Source organism: Anolis carolinensis, chromosome 3, assembly GCF_035594765.1.
Source record: "Anolis carolinensis isolate JA03-04 chromosome 3, rAnoCar3.1.pri, whole genome shotgun sequence".
Taxonomy (NCBI): domain Eukaryota; kingdom Metazoa; phylum Chordata; class Lepidosauria; order Squamata; family Dactyloidae; genus Anolis; species Anolis carolinensis.
The window spans coordinates 77,552,816-77,569,448 of NC_085843.1; the positions used below are offsets into that span (position 1 = coordinate 77,552,816).

At 38.5% G+C, this 16,633-nt stretch overlaps 1 protein-coding gene across 1 annotated transcript in view; it reads left to right on the plus strand.

Annotated features, from left to right (window-relative positions):
* morc3 (MORC family CW-type zinc finger 3) overlaps positions 1 to 16,633 on the plus strand; it is a 40,156-nt gene that overhangs the window by 2,605 nt on the left and 20,918 nt on the right. Inside the window, exons 2-5 of the mRNA XM_062975085.1 lie at positions 10,339 to 10,411; positions 13,071 to 13,203; positions 14,174 to 14,386; positions 16,051 to 16,200. Coding sequence (XP_062831155.1) covers positions 10,339 to 10,411; positions 13,071 to 13,203; positions 14,174 to 14,386; positions 16,051 to 16,200 — 569 coding nt within the window. The remainder of the gene's footprint in view (positions 1 to 10,338; positions 10,412 to 13,070; positions 13,204 to 14,173; positions 14,387 to 16,050; positions 16,201 to 16,633) is intronic.

A 16,633-nucleotide genomic window follows, 5' to 3' on the forward strand; every position in this document is an offset into this window, starting at 1 on the left:
GGGCTGGCTAAAAACGCACATTGTGCAAATATTTGGAGCTCTATCTGTCAAAAGTGTTAGAAATTATACAGGAGAAGAGAGAAAGTAACAGTGATTTTGTAAAGATGTTGTTTTTGTTGCTTTCAGTTAAGATAATCCTCAGGGATAGACATGTATGCAGAGTCCACTCCTGTCTTTGGCAATGTGGGCTCTGGGAGACAGAGTTGTAAAATCAAAGCAGTAAAATGTAAACACCATTAGCAATAGAAAAAGTTCATTCTCTTGAGATCCGGGCTGTTTCTGTCCTGTGTGAGGCTATCTGCCTCTTTCTTAGGCGGAGGGCATTAAATTTCTCAAGCCTTTGAACTATTGCATCCAGGAGTGAGTATTCTTGTACTGATAGGCATGGTACTTCATGGCACACTGTAATAAAAGGACCTTCTTTGTCAGAGGCTTTTTTAATGGAGTTATGCCTATACCGAGTTTCAGTTTCATTAGATCATAACCTTTCAAATGCATTGATTTTCTTTCTTTTAGCTTTCTTCACTGTCCAATTTTCATATTGGTATACAGTAGAGCCTCGCTTATCCAACGTTCTGTATTATCTAATGCAGTCTGCCTTTTAGTAGTTAGTGTTTTTGTAGTCAATGTTTTCAATACATTGCAATGTTTTGGTGCTAAATTCATAAATACAGTAATTGCTACATAATGTAGCACTTATTTCCCATGCCAGTAAGATAATGCTCAAGATCCTGCAAGGCAGACTCCAGCAATTCATGGAGTGAGAGTTACCAGGTGTCCAAGCTGGGTTTAAAAAAGGCAGAGAAACGAAAAACCAAATTGCGAATATCCCTGGATAATGGAGGAAGCCAGGGAGTTTCGGAAAAACATATTTCTGCTTTATTGGCTATTCTAAAGCCTTCGACTGTGGATCATAATAAACTGTGGCATATGCTTGGTGGTATGGGGATACCAAGTCACCTTGTCTGTCTCCTGAGAAATCTGTATAAAGACCAAGTAGACACAGTAAGAACAGACCACGGAACAACAGACTAGTTCAACATTGGGAAAGGAGTACGGCAGGGCTGCATACTTTCACCCTACCTATTCAACTTGTACACAGAACACATCATGCGATATGCGGGGCTTGACGAATCCAAGGCTGGAGTTAAAATTGCTGGTAGAAACATTAACAAACTAGGTATGCAGACGATACCACTCTGATGGCTGAAAGTGAGGAGGAGCTGAGGAGCCTTATCACCAAGGTAAAAGAAGAAAGTGCAAAAGCTGGGTTGCAGTTAAACATCAAGAAAACCAAGATTATTGCAACCAGACTGATTGATAACTGGCAAATAGAGGGAGAAAATGTAGAGGCAGTGACAGACTTTATATTTCTAGGCACGAAGATTGCTGCAGACTGCAGCCAGGAAATCAGAAGACGCTTACTTCTTTGGAGGACAGCAATGGCCAACCTTGATAAAATAGTGAAAAGCAGAGACATCACACTGGCAACAAAGGTCCGCATAGTTAAAGCAATAGTATTCCCCATAGTAACCTATGGATGCGAAAGCTGGACCATAAGCAAGGCTGAGCGAAGGAAGATAGGTGCTTTTGAACTTTGGTGCTGGAGGAAAATCCTGAGAGTGCCTTGGACCTCAAGAAGATCCAACCAGTCCATCCTCCAGGAAATAATGCCCGGCTGCTCACTGGAGGGAAGGATATTAGAGGCAAAGATGAAGTATTTTGGCCACGTCATAAGAAGACAGGAAAGCTTGGAAAAGATTGTGATGCCGGGGAAAATGGAAGGAAAAAGGAAGAGAGGCCGACCAAACGCAAGATGGATGGACGGTATCCTTGAAGTGACTGGGTTGACCTTGAAGGAACTGGGGGCGGCAACAGCTGACGGGACTCTGGCGTGGACTGGTCCATGAGGTCACAAAGAGTCGGATATGACTGAGTGAATGAAGAAGAAGAAGAAGATTGAATTGCTTTTACTGACGATTTGTTGCAAAACATGATGTTTTGGTGCTTAATTTGTAAAATCATAACTCAATTTGACATTTAATAGGCTTTTCCTTAATTCCCTCCTTTATTATCCAACATTTTCGCTTAACTAACGTCATTCTGGCCTGTTTATGTTGGATAAGTGAGACTCTACTGTATATGTCATTCCTAGTGGCATATACATGTGGATGAGGGAAATATATAATGTATTGTTTTAATAAACATGTTATTAACATCCTAGTGGATGTTTTATGGTATTGTACCAATATGGAATTAGATATAGTTCTATGTTCTTTAGTGACTACTTTTAGTATTGAGACTGGCACACAGCATTAGTACAAAACCTTTTTGGTGATTCATATAGTTGAGACTTACAACAGAGGAAAGCTTACACACATCTTATATAGCTGGTAGATAGTTGTCCTTATCTGACAGCTGGCAACATACTGATTGCAAAGCCTGACTCCATAGATCAAGATGTTATTTCATATGGATTATCATAAATATTTTCCCTAAACTGAAGCAAAACAAGCAAAAGGCCTTACAGTAGAAGTCTAAGCAAAGGAACTTAAACTGTGCATATGTAACCTCTCTTTGCCTCCAGGGAGCTTTTAGAACTAAAGGGACAACTGGTAAGGAGATGTGTTCCCCCCACACTTCTCACAGCAAACTCAAAGTGGGAACATGTATGCTCTGCATTTCTCACAGGAAAGCTGATGGTATCTTATCTTATAGAATGCCAGGATGGAATAAACCATAAGGCCCAAATAGTTGTTAATACTTATTGAGTGTAAATGAATCTGTTCGTGCTCCTTAGCAACTGTGTTTCACCACTCTGAACACTTTGGCAAGAGTTCCTGGTCACCAGGATCACCTCTTGCTGGCAGAGAATTATGTCTGCTTAAAATTAAAAGGGAATAAAATTCCATTTACTAGAGACGTTGCTGCAATCTTAGCATACAATTAGAGTAATTATTGAGGTAGCTGTATACCCAAAGTTATATTTTCAGGTTACCACTTCCGGAAAAGAATAGGATATGATGAGCTGAACCCTCAATCCCTACTCTGTAAACTACTTGTCAGTAAATTTTGTTTTTTGCTATACTTTCTTCCCTCTAGCTGTCAACTGAAGGGAGGAGAGGAGACAGAGAGAAATCTTCGAAGAGCTCTAACTTCTGTTCTCTAGTGTACATTATTCCCTAACAACTTACCAAATTGCTATGGTATTTTCTTCAGCCACAATTCATTTGTACTTTCTGGGATGGTAGTCACATTTCAAAAGAAGCCCTTGGAATTAGTTGGGAAGTAATTATGCAATCTTTCACCTAATGTGAGCTAGTACTTAAGATTTGTATTGAACTTTATTTCTGAATATTGTAGCTTATTAGGGATGACTTACTGAATTGCTATGGTATTTTCTTCATCCACAATTCATTTGTACTTTCTGGGATGGTAGTCACTAGGCTTGTCCGATCAATGGAAAAAATGTTTCAATTCTCGTTTCTAAAGTAGGGGGTGCCGGCACTTCGATATAGAAAGTATTTCCGAATTTTTCACCCAAAAATTTCGGATATTTCCGAAAATTCGTAATGATTCTTAGTGTTTCTAAAATGGCGGACGCGCATGCGCAATCGCCAAAAAAAAGGAAGGGGGGGGCTTTTACAGGGCTCTCCCGCCCTCATTTTTTGAGCTATCATCATCAAATTTGGTACAGTGGGAGATCACATTCAATACTCTTTGCTCAACAAATTGCAGAACATTTCCTGTCTCCTATGATTTTTAGCGAATTTTCATAACTTTTTATAATACACTATTTTTCAATATTTAAAGAAACCTGTTCCTGGTTTGACAGTCTTATTTCCTGTTCAATTGGGTTCTTATCACTGTAAAAGTCCCTCTTCTACTTGTGTAGACTTTGGATTAGAAATGCAGCACACGCCAAGCAATGCCTTGGCAGGAGTGTCACTGTCCTTTGGAAACTATAAATTGCCTTTGAACCTTTTGATCAATGGTGCCACTGGCTGACCTTGTGATTGCAAAAATGAAACTCTGGCCGAGGACTTTGGATTAGAAACGCAGCACACACCAAGCAATGCCTTGACAGGATTGGCAATGTCCTTTGGAAACTATAAATTGCCTTGGACCTTATTGATTGATGGTGCCCCTGGCTGACCTTGTGATGGCAAAAATAAAACTCTGGCCGAGGACTTTGGATTAGAAATGCAGCACACACCAAGCACTGCCTTGACAGGATTGGCAATGTCCTTTGGAAACTATAAATTTCCTTGGACCCTCTATGGCATCAAATCAATGTCTGACTTTGTGATTGCAAAAATCCCAAGGCTTGGGATTAGAAACTGAGTGTGAGGGAAGCAATGCCTTGGCTGGAGTGCCCGCGTCCTTTGGAAACTATAAATTGCTGTGGACCCTCTATGGAATCAAATCAATGGCTGATCTTGTGATTGCAGAAATTAAACTCAGGCAAAGGGCTTGGGATTACAAACGGAGCGTGAGGGAAGCAATGCCTTGGCAGGAGTGCCATGTCCTTTGGAAACTATACATTTCCTTGGACCCTCTATGGCAGGGGTCCCCAAACTAAGGCCCGGGGGCCGGATGCGGCCCTCTAAGGTCATTTACCTGGCCCCCGCCCTCAGTTTTATAATATAATATTTTATATCAGTTTTAATAATATATATTGTATGTACATATAATATTGATAATAATCTTATGTTATACAATATAATTATTATTATTATTATTATTATTATTATTTTATTCTTATATCCCGCCCCATCTCCCCGAAGGGACTCGGGGCGGCTCACAGCAATAATAAAAACAGTGACAAATTACACATTGTAAAATCAAACATGAAAAGCAGTCATACAATATTAATAGTAATACCATATAATAATATTAATGATATGGTATATATTACATATTATATAATAGTATAGTGGTATAGTTCAAGATAGTAATATATAATGCTAATATTGTGTTATGCTAATAATATAATATATTGTATGTACATACAGCTGCTCTGAGTCCCCTTCGGGGTGAGAAGGGTGGGATATAAATGTAGTAAATATATGCAGTAAATAATTAATTAATTTTAGACTTAGGCTCGGCCAAAGCCTGACATGACTTGAAGGCACACAACAAAAACAACAACAACAACAATCCTAATTAACTTGACTATCTCATTGGCCAGTAGCAGGCCCACACTTTCCATTGAAATCCTAATAGGTTTATGTTGGTTAAAATTGTTTTCATTTTTAAATATTGTATTATTTCGTTGTTGTTGTTGTTGCACTACAAATAAGACATGTGCAGTATGCTTAGGAATTTGTATTTTTTTTTCAAATGATAATCCGGCCCCTCAACAGTCTGAAGGATTGTGGACCGGCCCTCTGCTTAAAAAGTTTGGGGACCCCTGCTCTATGGAATCAAATCAATGTCTGACTTTGTGATTGCAGAAATAAAACTCAGCCCAAGGCTTGGGATTAGAAACGGAGCGTGAGGTAAGCAATGACTTGGCAGGAGTGTCATGTCCTTTGGAAACTATAAATTGCTGTGGACCCTCTATTGAATCAAATCAGTGTCTGACTTTGTGATTGCAAAAATAGAACTCAGCCCAAGGCTTGGGATTAGAAACAGAGCGTGAGGGAAGCAATGCCCTGGCTGGAGTGCCCGCGTCCTTTGGAAACGATAACTTCCAATGCCCCCCCCCCTTTCAGGATTGCTATGAAGGGCTGATCTAGAGGTTGCAAAAATCAAATAAAAGGCAGAGGGTCTCTGGAGTAGAAAAGGAGAGGACCCCAAGCAGTACCCTTGCAGGAAAGCACACGTCCTTTGGAAACTAACTTCCAATGCCCCCCCCCCCTTTTAGGATTGCTAAGAAGGGCTGATCTAGCGATTGCTAAATTAAAAAAAAAAAAAAAAAGAGGCAGAGGTATTTAGAAATGGAGCGTCAGGAAAGCAATGCCTTGGCGCCCACGTCCTTTTAAAAATAAAAATTGCCTAAAGCCACAGCAAGGACTGCCAGATCCCACAAGCCCCAAGCCAATTTCCCAAAAAAAAAACAAAAAAAAAACACAATATTGAACCAGCAACAACAGCCACTCAGCCAGCCCTTACCAGACCCAATCCCCTACAGCCAGAACACTTAGCCCTCTCTCCCCACAATGCAAGCAAGCAGCTTGATTCCCAGCGCGGCGCGAACCACCCTCTCTGCTTGGTATCCCAGCCCCGAATGGCTTGCCTGGGTTGGGGAGGATTTTTTTTATAGAGATCTTACACGTGGATGCAGAGGACGCTAGCCCCCACCTTTTCCAGCCATCGTGGAAGTCTCTGCTTGGCCAGTGAGCGGCAGCCATTTTAGGCTGCGCTAGGCTCCCATTCAAGTTAGGTTGCAGAAAGAAAAAATTTTTTAAATTTTTTAAAAATATATATATAAAAAAAAATTGGGAGGAAAAAAATTAACGAAACATTAAGACACAATTAGAGAATGGGCCAACGATGGTTCAAATTACATTGCCAGTTGCGCCCAGGGACAACGTTTCAATACTCGGTTCAAAAAGCGAGAACAATCTGAAATCAATCCAAATTAAGAATCATTACGAAATTTTGGACAACCTTAGTAGTCACATTTCAAAAGAAGCCCCTGGAATTAGTTGGGAAGTAATTATGCAATCTTTCACCTAATGTGAGCTAGTACTTAAGATTTGTATTGAACTTTATTTCTGAATATTGTAGCTTATTAGGGATGACTTACTGAATTGCTATGGTGTTTTCTTCAGCCACAATTCATTTGTACTTTCTGGAATGGTAGTCACATTTCAAAAGAAGCCCCTGAATTAGTTGGGGAGTAATTATGTAATCTTTCACCTAATGTGAGCCAGTTCTTAAGAGTTGTATTGAACTCTATTTCTGAATATTGTAGCTGTCCATGAATTGTCACTTATACACTGATTGTTTTTATCCTACATGATTATAGAACCACTACATTAAAGAAAATTGAAGCTAAAGCCTCCCAGAAGGAAAAAAAAAATGCTTATTTCTTCTTGTTCCTTTGGGAGGAAATACTGTTTTTCTCTGGCTGTTTCTGTCCTTTCCACCCTTAATTGTTACAGCTTCAGGTCAGAATAGTTCTCTATTAGACAGTGTGAACATCTTGAGTCTGCAATTTTCCAAATTTAAATACTTCTAGCACATTTAAATACTTCTAGCACAAATTTAAATACTTCTAGTCAAATTTGTGGCCCTTCAGATGTTTCAAACTCCAACTCCCAGGACCCCTGGGCAGCTTGTCCAATAGCCAGAAATTCTGGGAGCTGAAGTCATCTGGAAGGCAACAGGTTTGGCACCACTGCATAGCAAAGTAAACTTTTTCAGTTCATCCCTCATAGTATCCAGGGACTGTAACATGACATCTTGGTCTGATTTCAGTTCTCTCTTTATCCCTTGAAGTTCCTTCAAATCTTTTGTGAAAAATCTGGTGCTTTGATTTCCATAGATCCTATTCTTGCGTCTTGAACTGCTTTTGCTCTTGTTGACATTGTTGTCGAAGTTCTCTCCATAATGTCAGAAAATATGTCTTGATAATTCCTTTAAATTCTTATAGCTATTTGTCCACTTCCATCCATCAATTTTAGTCAACAGTGAGTCACCAATCTAATTTTTCTGTATTGGTTTTGACTTCTTACAGGACCAGTTTTTTTATCAGATGCCCTCAAGATCAGCCAAACTCCTAGCTTCACAAAAGGAAATGTCTTTCAGCTATCAATGTGAAATGTTCAACAAATAAAAGTACAGGTCCCAGATTTCAGTCTTTATTTTTATCTCTTAATCGAATAGTATGATTTTTATACTATTTTTATATTGTTCTTATTTCATTTAATCCAGTATTTAATGTTCAGTGTCCCAATTTTTTTTTTTTGCATTTTGTTTGGCCAATAAAGATATCACTCTTGTGGATATTGGGTGTAGTTGTTTTTTTGCTATATAGTCACTATGTCTTGTAGCTCAGCCTGAGTCTGAGATTGGGCCCATTCAGCCAGTTATTGTCCCTGCACCTGATTTGCTAGAGGACTCTGGGTTTGGGCCTGAGATGCAACCAGCTTTGCCAGAGGACTCTGGTTTGGGCCTGAGATGTAACCAGCTTTGCCAGAGGACTCTGGGTTTGGGACTTAGATGCAGCCAGAGTCTGTTCCAGTGGATTCTGGAACCAGAGACAGAAGGTTGCAAGCAGGCATGTTGAACCACATTCCTCTCTTCAGTCAAGGCCAGATCACCAGGTGTCAGATTAACATTCTAGTTTAGAGGAGGATAATGAGTTTGACAGGAGGGGAGCGATAACTCACCGAAGGAGGGAACGAGAATGTTTATGGAGAAGTAAACAACTGCTTTTGAAGCGTTCTAATGAATAGTTTTCTCATAAGAGAAAGACCTTGGATTTTCCTTAAATGCCTAGTTCTTCTCTGCTATGGCAGAGGTGGCAACATTGCAATTCAAGAGAGAAAGATCTTTGCTCCGTGTTCCTGTATATTCTTGCAGCTGTGGATTTTGTTTCAAGTTCCAGCCTTGTTTTGCCTTTGAATCCAGTTGAATTTTCCAGTAACTTTGCCGTTTGGATTTCTATTACCTTGGATTACTTTGGAGTTTGATCCTGCATTCTAGTCTTGTTTGCTGTGATTACAGTTTGTCTCTTGCCTTGGAATTGAATCTTGTTTGGACTATTCTTGATGCCTTTCGTGGGACTGAATTCGATATCGGGTTTGGACTATGTTCTTTGAGTGACTTTCTTAGACGCTTGCTTTAAGATTTTTAAGTGCATTGCTCTTGTGGATTTAAAACCATTTTATTGACTCTGAACTTTATTTGCTTGTGCTTATCTATAAACCTCAATAAACAGCTTGTTTGCTTATATTCTGGGGCTCCAGTGTGGTTTTAAGGTGCCTACGCAGCCTAGGGGTGCAACACTATGGCTACCCATGAGTATGTTTCAAAAGATATAATTTCTTGATCCTACTGCCATGTATGAAAAATAAGTTTTAGGACTCTACAGGCCTCAGCAATTTTTCTGTGCCTGCTCTATGCCAGTGATTTAGCCTTATTGTCTTGTTGGGATGTACTGCTGTGTCCTTTTGTTACCAAATGGCCCCAAAACCTCCAGTGTCCTTTTATCCAATCAATCATTGGAGGCAAGGAGATTGTTCAACAGGTTTATTTGCTCAAATCACCCTGCCAGATGAACAAAAGGAAAAACTGCTACACAAAACAAAGCTCAGTTTTATAGTCAACACCTTGAGAATGTGCACAGACTATTTTTTTTCAGATGCCTGTCTCATCTCTATCTTTTTCTTTTGTTCCCTTCTAGTACCAGCTCATATTCTTTCACCTCCTTTTTCTCAGCAGTCAGTTCCCTTACTTGAGCCCCCCCCCCTTCACCTGCTTGTTATTAGGCACTTCCCTTTTTAACTTTCACCTTGTCTGAACCCTGCTTTGGCTGATAATTTTCCACTACTACCCCAGCCCAGGTCCCTTCAGTCTTAATCCAAACTTGGTCTTGGCTCTTTAATATAGGTATCATTATCTTTCTGTAATGGTAAGCTCTGAATCATAAAATAGAGATTAAACATTTTCCTTGCCTTCCACTGAGGAAGTATTTTGAAACATACTGACAAGTTAACTATAGATACGGAGCTGATGTCTGCCAGACATCTTACGGATAAGGGACCCCATTGATGCCCGAGGTGATGGGGAGATTACATTTGTAATAAAACAGCTGTTGTTACATCTGAAAAAGATCTAAAATTCTAGGGACAAATGACCAGGTCATTCAAATTTAAAAGCATTAAGGATGTGCCAAAAAGGAATAGGGAGGAAGGAATCCATAAAAGGTGAATTGTAATAGGCTATAACCCTTCTGACATTCTCCAGTCGGGGAAGAGGGACAAGGCTTCATGCAGGGAGGGTTGGGATTTAAATGCTAGCCTCACTGTTCTTTCTTTGTGCTTTCTACTTGTAAGGCACCTGCTTGCAAACCTTTTGATAAAGTAATTTGCTGCTCCACCAAAAATGTTTGTACAGAGTATTCTTTTGATCAGAGACCCTAAGGGGGACATTTCTAACAATTCTAAATCAGAGCCACAATTTCTAATTGTTTTAAACTATCAGGAATCAATTTTATCAAGGATCTAAGCATTCACTGATTTATTAGTACATAACATAATATGGTTATTAGATGGATACTTAAGGAATGAGTGCAGTTATGTGTGTGTAAGTATATACACCCCCATATCTATAATAATTCTGTATATATGTTTAATTTAATATTTACATTACCTTATGTTTCAGCTGTGTCCAAAATTTCTGCATACAAACTCAACCAGTCACACCTGGCCTTTTAGTGCTGTAGCTGAACTTATAGGTAAGTGATCAATGTTTCTATTATTAAGTTTTTGTCATGCATATTAAATGCCACTTTTTGTATGCCTCTTAACAGTTTTAACCAATTAAAGGTTTTAGTATTGTACCCACTCACATTAGAATAAGACTAATGGGACTAAGTGGGATTTGTGAGCTTATTGTTGGAAAGGTGCAGTGTTATTATGGTGTTGGTTTCTCGGATTTGCCCGTAAAGCTGCAAATGTTTCTTCTTATGAGTAATCAGCTGTAGTATCCAATATTGCTTTGGAGAAACATTAATCATTCTTCATGATCATCCAATGTTAACTTCTGTGGAAGATGAGTACTTAAATCTTTGGGTGTTCACACATTTCCTTTGTTGTACATCAGTCTCTGTTCCTCTTGAGAATTTGGGTATCTTTTAGGTCCCCTGAAATAAATTTGATATACACTACATAGGCTATATGTTAAGTTATATTTTCCTCAACGCATCCTCTAAATTGGATGAAAATCCCGTTAAAATAGTTGAGGTGCCCTCAGTCAATCCCAAAGAAACATTTGTTGTGATACTGTATAGTTTGTATTTTAAGCCAGATCATCCCTAAAATACCCTCCTGATTTGGTGAAAATCCTTCTACTCATTCTTAGATAAAATGGTAACAAAAGAAAGAAATGTAACTTCATTTATATAGATGAACAATTTAGTAAAGGATACTTTTTTACCAGGCAGGAATACATTCAAAAGGTACAGGCTTAGTAATTACTCACAGATATTATTGGCAATCACTCGTGTCCAAGTATGATTGCCTTCCAAGTGTAAGATCTTGGTGGTGGGTCACAGATATATATCCCACCATATTGAAAAATTTGTATAGATCAGCTTAGTTCTTTGGTAATAAGCTTGTAAATCTCTCAATCTACATGGAATAAAATGAGTAACAAAAAAAAATCAACACCTCAGATACCCTAACCCAGGGGTTCTCAAACTTTTTCAACTGTGGAGCCCGTTTTGAAGCAAAACTTTCTCGTGAAGCACAAAGAATGTTATATTTTATTATATACACACACACACACACACACACACATATATATATACACACGCACACATATATATAAGTCATGGGCAAACTTTTGACACATTGCTTTTTAAAATTTGACAAATGAGCTGGGCCAGTGGCAAATGGATGGAGAATGTTTGTGTGAACTAATTGAAAAAAACATGAACAAATTCCTATGCACAGTGCACATATCTTGTTTGTATGCAAAAAAGGAAAAGAAGAATAATAGAATATTTAAAATGTAGAATAATTTTAACCAACATAAACTTCATAGTATTTCAGTGGAAGACCCTAGGGACCATCCGATCCAACCCCCTTCTGCCATGCAGAAAAAGAACAGTCAAAGCACCCCCAACAGATAGCCACCCAGTCTTTGTTGTTGTTGTAGTAGTAGTAGTAATGATAATGATAATAATAGCAGAAAACCCAGGGCCATCCAGTTCAACCCTCTTCTGCCATGCAGGAAGAACACAATCAAGTCATCCCCTAAATGGTGAGAGGAAAAAAGGCAGGAGCGGGGGAAGGGGGAGGAATAAACAAGAGGAGGGAAAGCAGGGAGAGGGAGTGGGGATGAGGAAGTAAGTGTTGAGTTCTTCAGTTTGGGAACCACTATCCTATCCAAATACCTACATTCTGAATTGTTATCAAGCAGCTCATTTTAATTTATCTGAGGATGGGTACCCAATATACCAAACTAAGATCATATCATTGCGGCAACAACTTGTCTTGTACAGTATTATAAAATAACTGGCAGATAATATTTTTCTGTTTCCCTCTTAAGTTGTATCTGAAAGGAGAAAATATCACTTTGACTTTCAGAGTTTGAGCAGATTTTCTAGAACTCAAAATCCGATTAATATATTACTGTTAGATGAGGTAGCATTCCCATACCTGTGTGGTCCACAGGAACCAAAATATGAATTTTCATGGATCATTTGTGGTATCAAAGTATAAGAGCTGTGAACTATGGGTATAAGTTTGATGTGAGATTGCCAGTGAATACCATTTATTGTAGGCTATATTTCAGAGGAAGGAACTAGCAAGACCACATTTGAGTATTCCTTACCTAAGAAAACTCTATAAACTTCATGAGATCACTGCAAGTCAACAAATGCCTTTCAGCATTTACATACAGGTGCATTACTCCTTACCAGGAAATGCCAGCTATTAGCCAGCAACCAAGGCCAGCCCTGCCTTTCATGACAGAGACTGCAAAGACTGCATCCTTGTAATTCTTCCTCCTTAACTGAACTTGAAAAAGTTAGTTTTGTGGGCTGCATTTTCCAGAATCCCCAGTATAGTCAGGTGACAACACAAAGAGTTAGAATTAAGTAAGAAGGGATGTGAATGAACACAAGCGCTTAAAGCCCTCCACTCCAAGTTAGTTTTGTGGGCTGCATTTTCCAGAATCCCCAGTATAGTCACACAAAGTATAGGTGACAACACAAAGAGTTAGAATTAAGTAAGAAGGGATGTGAATGAACACAAGCGCTTAAAGCTCTCCACTCCAATAAATTGAAGATAAGTGCAACTGGAGAGTTTCAAACATAATAAAGCATAGAAATGTTTCTGTGTTTCAGTGTCATTCTGATGATACTATGTTGTCCTATTCTTTATTGTCAGATAATGCATATGATCCAGATGTAAATGCAAAACAGATGTGGATTGACCAAACAGTTATAAATGGGAACGTATGCTTAATATTTATGGACAATGGAAATGGTATGAATGCAGACAAATTACATAAGATGTTGAGGTAGGTAAGCGATCGGACATTTATTCTTGTAGTATTTTAACAGACTTAGTCTCTGTTACATGTTACATAATGTTGGTTATGGCTGTCAGATATGTGAGCAATCTAAAAAACCATGCAAGTTACTGTTGAGCATGAAAATATTTCAAAATTTTGCAATAATTGTAAAATAAAATTGTCAGTTTCTCATAAACCTTGTGTGATGTGACAATTTTGAAGTGATCAGGATCAAAACATATTTGGTACAAAAAATGTAAAGAAAATAAAATACCTGTTTTCCAGTGTTATTTTCATTCTGAACGTTTCTTGCTGGCAGGAAATGTCATAAATTAGTCACAATCATAGTAATTGTAATTTAAAATATCTTAACTTGGAGGTTTATTCAAAATTATCATCCAGTTAATAATAACACATTGTTTTCAACTTAAGGCAAGATTTGCCTCCTCCAACAAGACAAAAGAGTCTGGTGCCAACATTAAAAAGGAGGGGGAAGGACATCTTATCCAACTAACAAGCTTTTCTTTATCTTCCAATTGAGTTTAGGCAGAAATAGGTGAGAAATAGTTTGCTTGCTTTATCTTGGATGAGGTTTCCAATATTTGCACTTCATTAAATTGATGTATTGTTGATGCTAGAGTGCTTTATCCAGAGTTTTTCAGTTTACATCTGTAGCAGTTTCTCAGAGGCACAAAAAGATGGCTGCTAAGCCTCTGTATTCTCTGTGTTTGCTACTCCCTTCAGAGCTAGCAGATCACAAACAGATTAATACCTCATGTGACTAATCCTCTGATATCTTCTATCCCTAAAGGATATTTTATGCTAGTTTTGGCACCCCAAAACTAGCTTTCTCTCTGTGAATTGCTTTCTCCCTCATCACAAGACATGATGAGAGAGAGCTCTCACTCTAGACACACACCCCAAGTCTCCAAATTGACTCTAACACAAAATGGCACTTTTCTTTGTCACCTTTCAGCTTTGGCTTCAGTGACAAGGTTACACTGAATGGTCGTGTTCCAGTTGGATTGTATGGGAATGGATTTAAATCAGGATCCATGCGTCTGGGAAAAGATGCCATCGTTTTCACCAAGAATGGAGAAATCATGAGCGTGGGCATGTTGTCTCAGACCTTCTTGGAAGTTACAAAAGCAGAACATGTAATTGTTCCCATAATATCTTTCAACAAGAAACATATCCTTTTTCTGTTGTGTCGAGCAAAAATGTACTTTTCAAAGTATAATTTCCATCTAGGAAATCGAGTATATAACAGTTGTGTATAAAAAGGTTGTAGAAATTGTAGCATCCATGTCAACCCCACTGGTTACTTACTTAGCAATTTCCCCACCACTGTCATTTTAAGCCTCTTCTCTTGATGGACTGCGAAGAAGTGGAAGACAGCTATAGAAATGCAGTTTATTACAAATTAAAACCAAAGGAATATCCTCTGGCTCCCCCAGCCAATATGTGCGACAACAGTGCACAACATGGAGAGCAGGTTGAAAATCCTGGCTGGCAATAGATACCAGTATTTTATGTTTTATGGCAGAAACACTGTTTTATACACAGCCAGTTAAGCAGCCAACATCATATTACATAGAACCACTAACTACTTTAGATGCTGCTCTGTAGTGATATTGACACTTCAGAGAGTTGGGGATTTCTGGAGGATCTGCTGAAATGCTGAGCCAAGTAACACTTAAACAGTAGAGTCTCACTTATCCAAGCCTCGCTTATCCAAGCTTTTGGATAATCCAAGCCATTTTTGCAGTAAATGTTTTCAATATATCGTGATATTTTGGTGCTAAATTCGCAAATACAGTAATTACAACATAACATTACTGTGTATTGAACTGCTTTTTCTGTCAAATTTGTTGTATAACATGATGTTTTGGTGCTTAATTTGTAAAATCATAACCTAATTTGATGTTTAATAGGCTTTTCCTTAATCCCTCCTTATTATCCAACATATTCGCTTATCCAACATTCTGCCAGCCTGTTTAGTTTGGATAAGTGAGACTCTACTGTATTTCCAACCTTCTTCAGGAGCAGTGAAATACCAGAGTGGCCACATTGTCAGAGAATGAGAGCACTTCATATCTTTTTCAAAAAGCTGTATAATGGCAGGAAAATATAACATTTGAACTTGTAAGCTTTCACCAGTTCCTATTGTCATGAATACATATGAACTCTAAAAAATTCATTTTGAGCTCTAATTCATTTTGAGGGGAGCAGGTAGACACAGATCTCAGTACTGGTTTTATAATAGCTATATTGGTTACACAGGAAAAGGGAAACATCACATGCTCCAACATTCATTCATACTCCATAGATTCAACATTCATACTCACTATTCCTCTCTGTTAAGTTGATCAAGCTTGTTGAGAGGAACGAAGCGGGTGGACAGAGGCTGCATCTCTGCAGGTCTGGCGCACAGTCAAAAAGGTAGAGGGGTTTCTTGTGTAAAACCTTTTTGGTTATCTATTACCTGGTTGTTTAAATAACCCCTTGTCACTCAGCTCAGACTTGCTGGATCCTCATCTATTCTGGAACAGATAAGTTGTTTCACTTCTTTCTTAAAATGTCATTGACTATGTAAACATGGGTTGTTTACACCCCAAAGCTTTCCGGTTACTTCTCATCTCAGCTGTTTTTTCACTAGCAGTTTTCATGCTAAAGCATTTATTTTCCATAATGCAGTTTTTCAAGTTCCATTTTTAGGATGGTGCCTTTAGCCTTGCCAGACCCCAGGCATACAATTCATTCGATCCACTCATCACACTGTTCTTATTCAGGAAAAAGGCCAGTGACTGAACAGAATTTGAACGATAAAATATTAAGTCCTTAATATAAGTTACGGCAAGTAATGAATCTGGAAGAATCAGCAGCCAGCTTGAGGGCTATTTTGGAACATTCTTTGTTTCCCTCAGAAGAGGAGTTGCTTGCAGAGCTTGATGCCATTATAGGGAAAAAGGGGACACGGATCATTATTTGGAACCTTCGAAGGTGAGAGTAAGTTGGAGTTCTGGAAATACAGGTTTTCTCTTATAATTTTGGCACACACACACACAAATACACTAGGGTGCACAACAATAGCATGATCCAGCACATTGTTTAAAGGAAATTGACCTTGCACTATCAACCATCAAATGCTTGTTGAACAAGAGAAATGAACAGAAAATAGATGGAGTTCTAGCCTAACTTCTCTGGGAATGGAATTTTGACCAAATGTAAACACACTGGAAGTACCAGTTTCCACCGTATTGTGAAACATTCATTTAAAAAACTATAAAAACATAGCAGCAATAAATTTACAACATTGTCTCCTGAATAAATTGTACTAATGTCTGCATAGTAGGTCAGTGATTCTTTTAAGATGGAATACACACACGTATGTATTTACTCAATACATACTTGAGTATATTTACTCAAGCAGAAG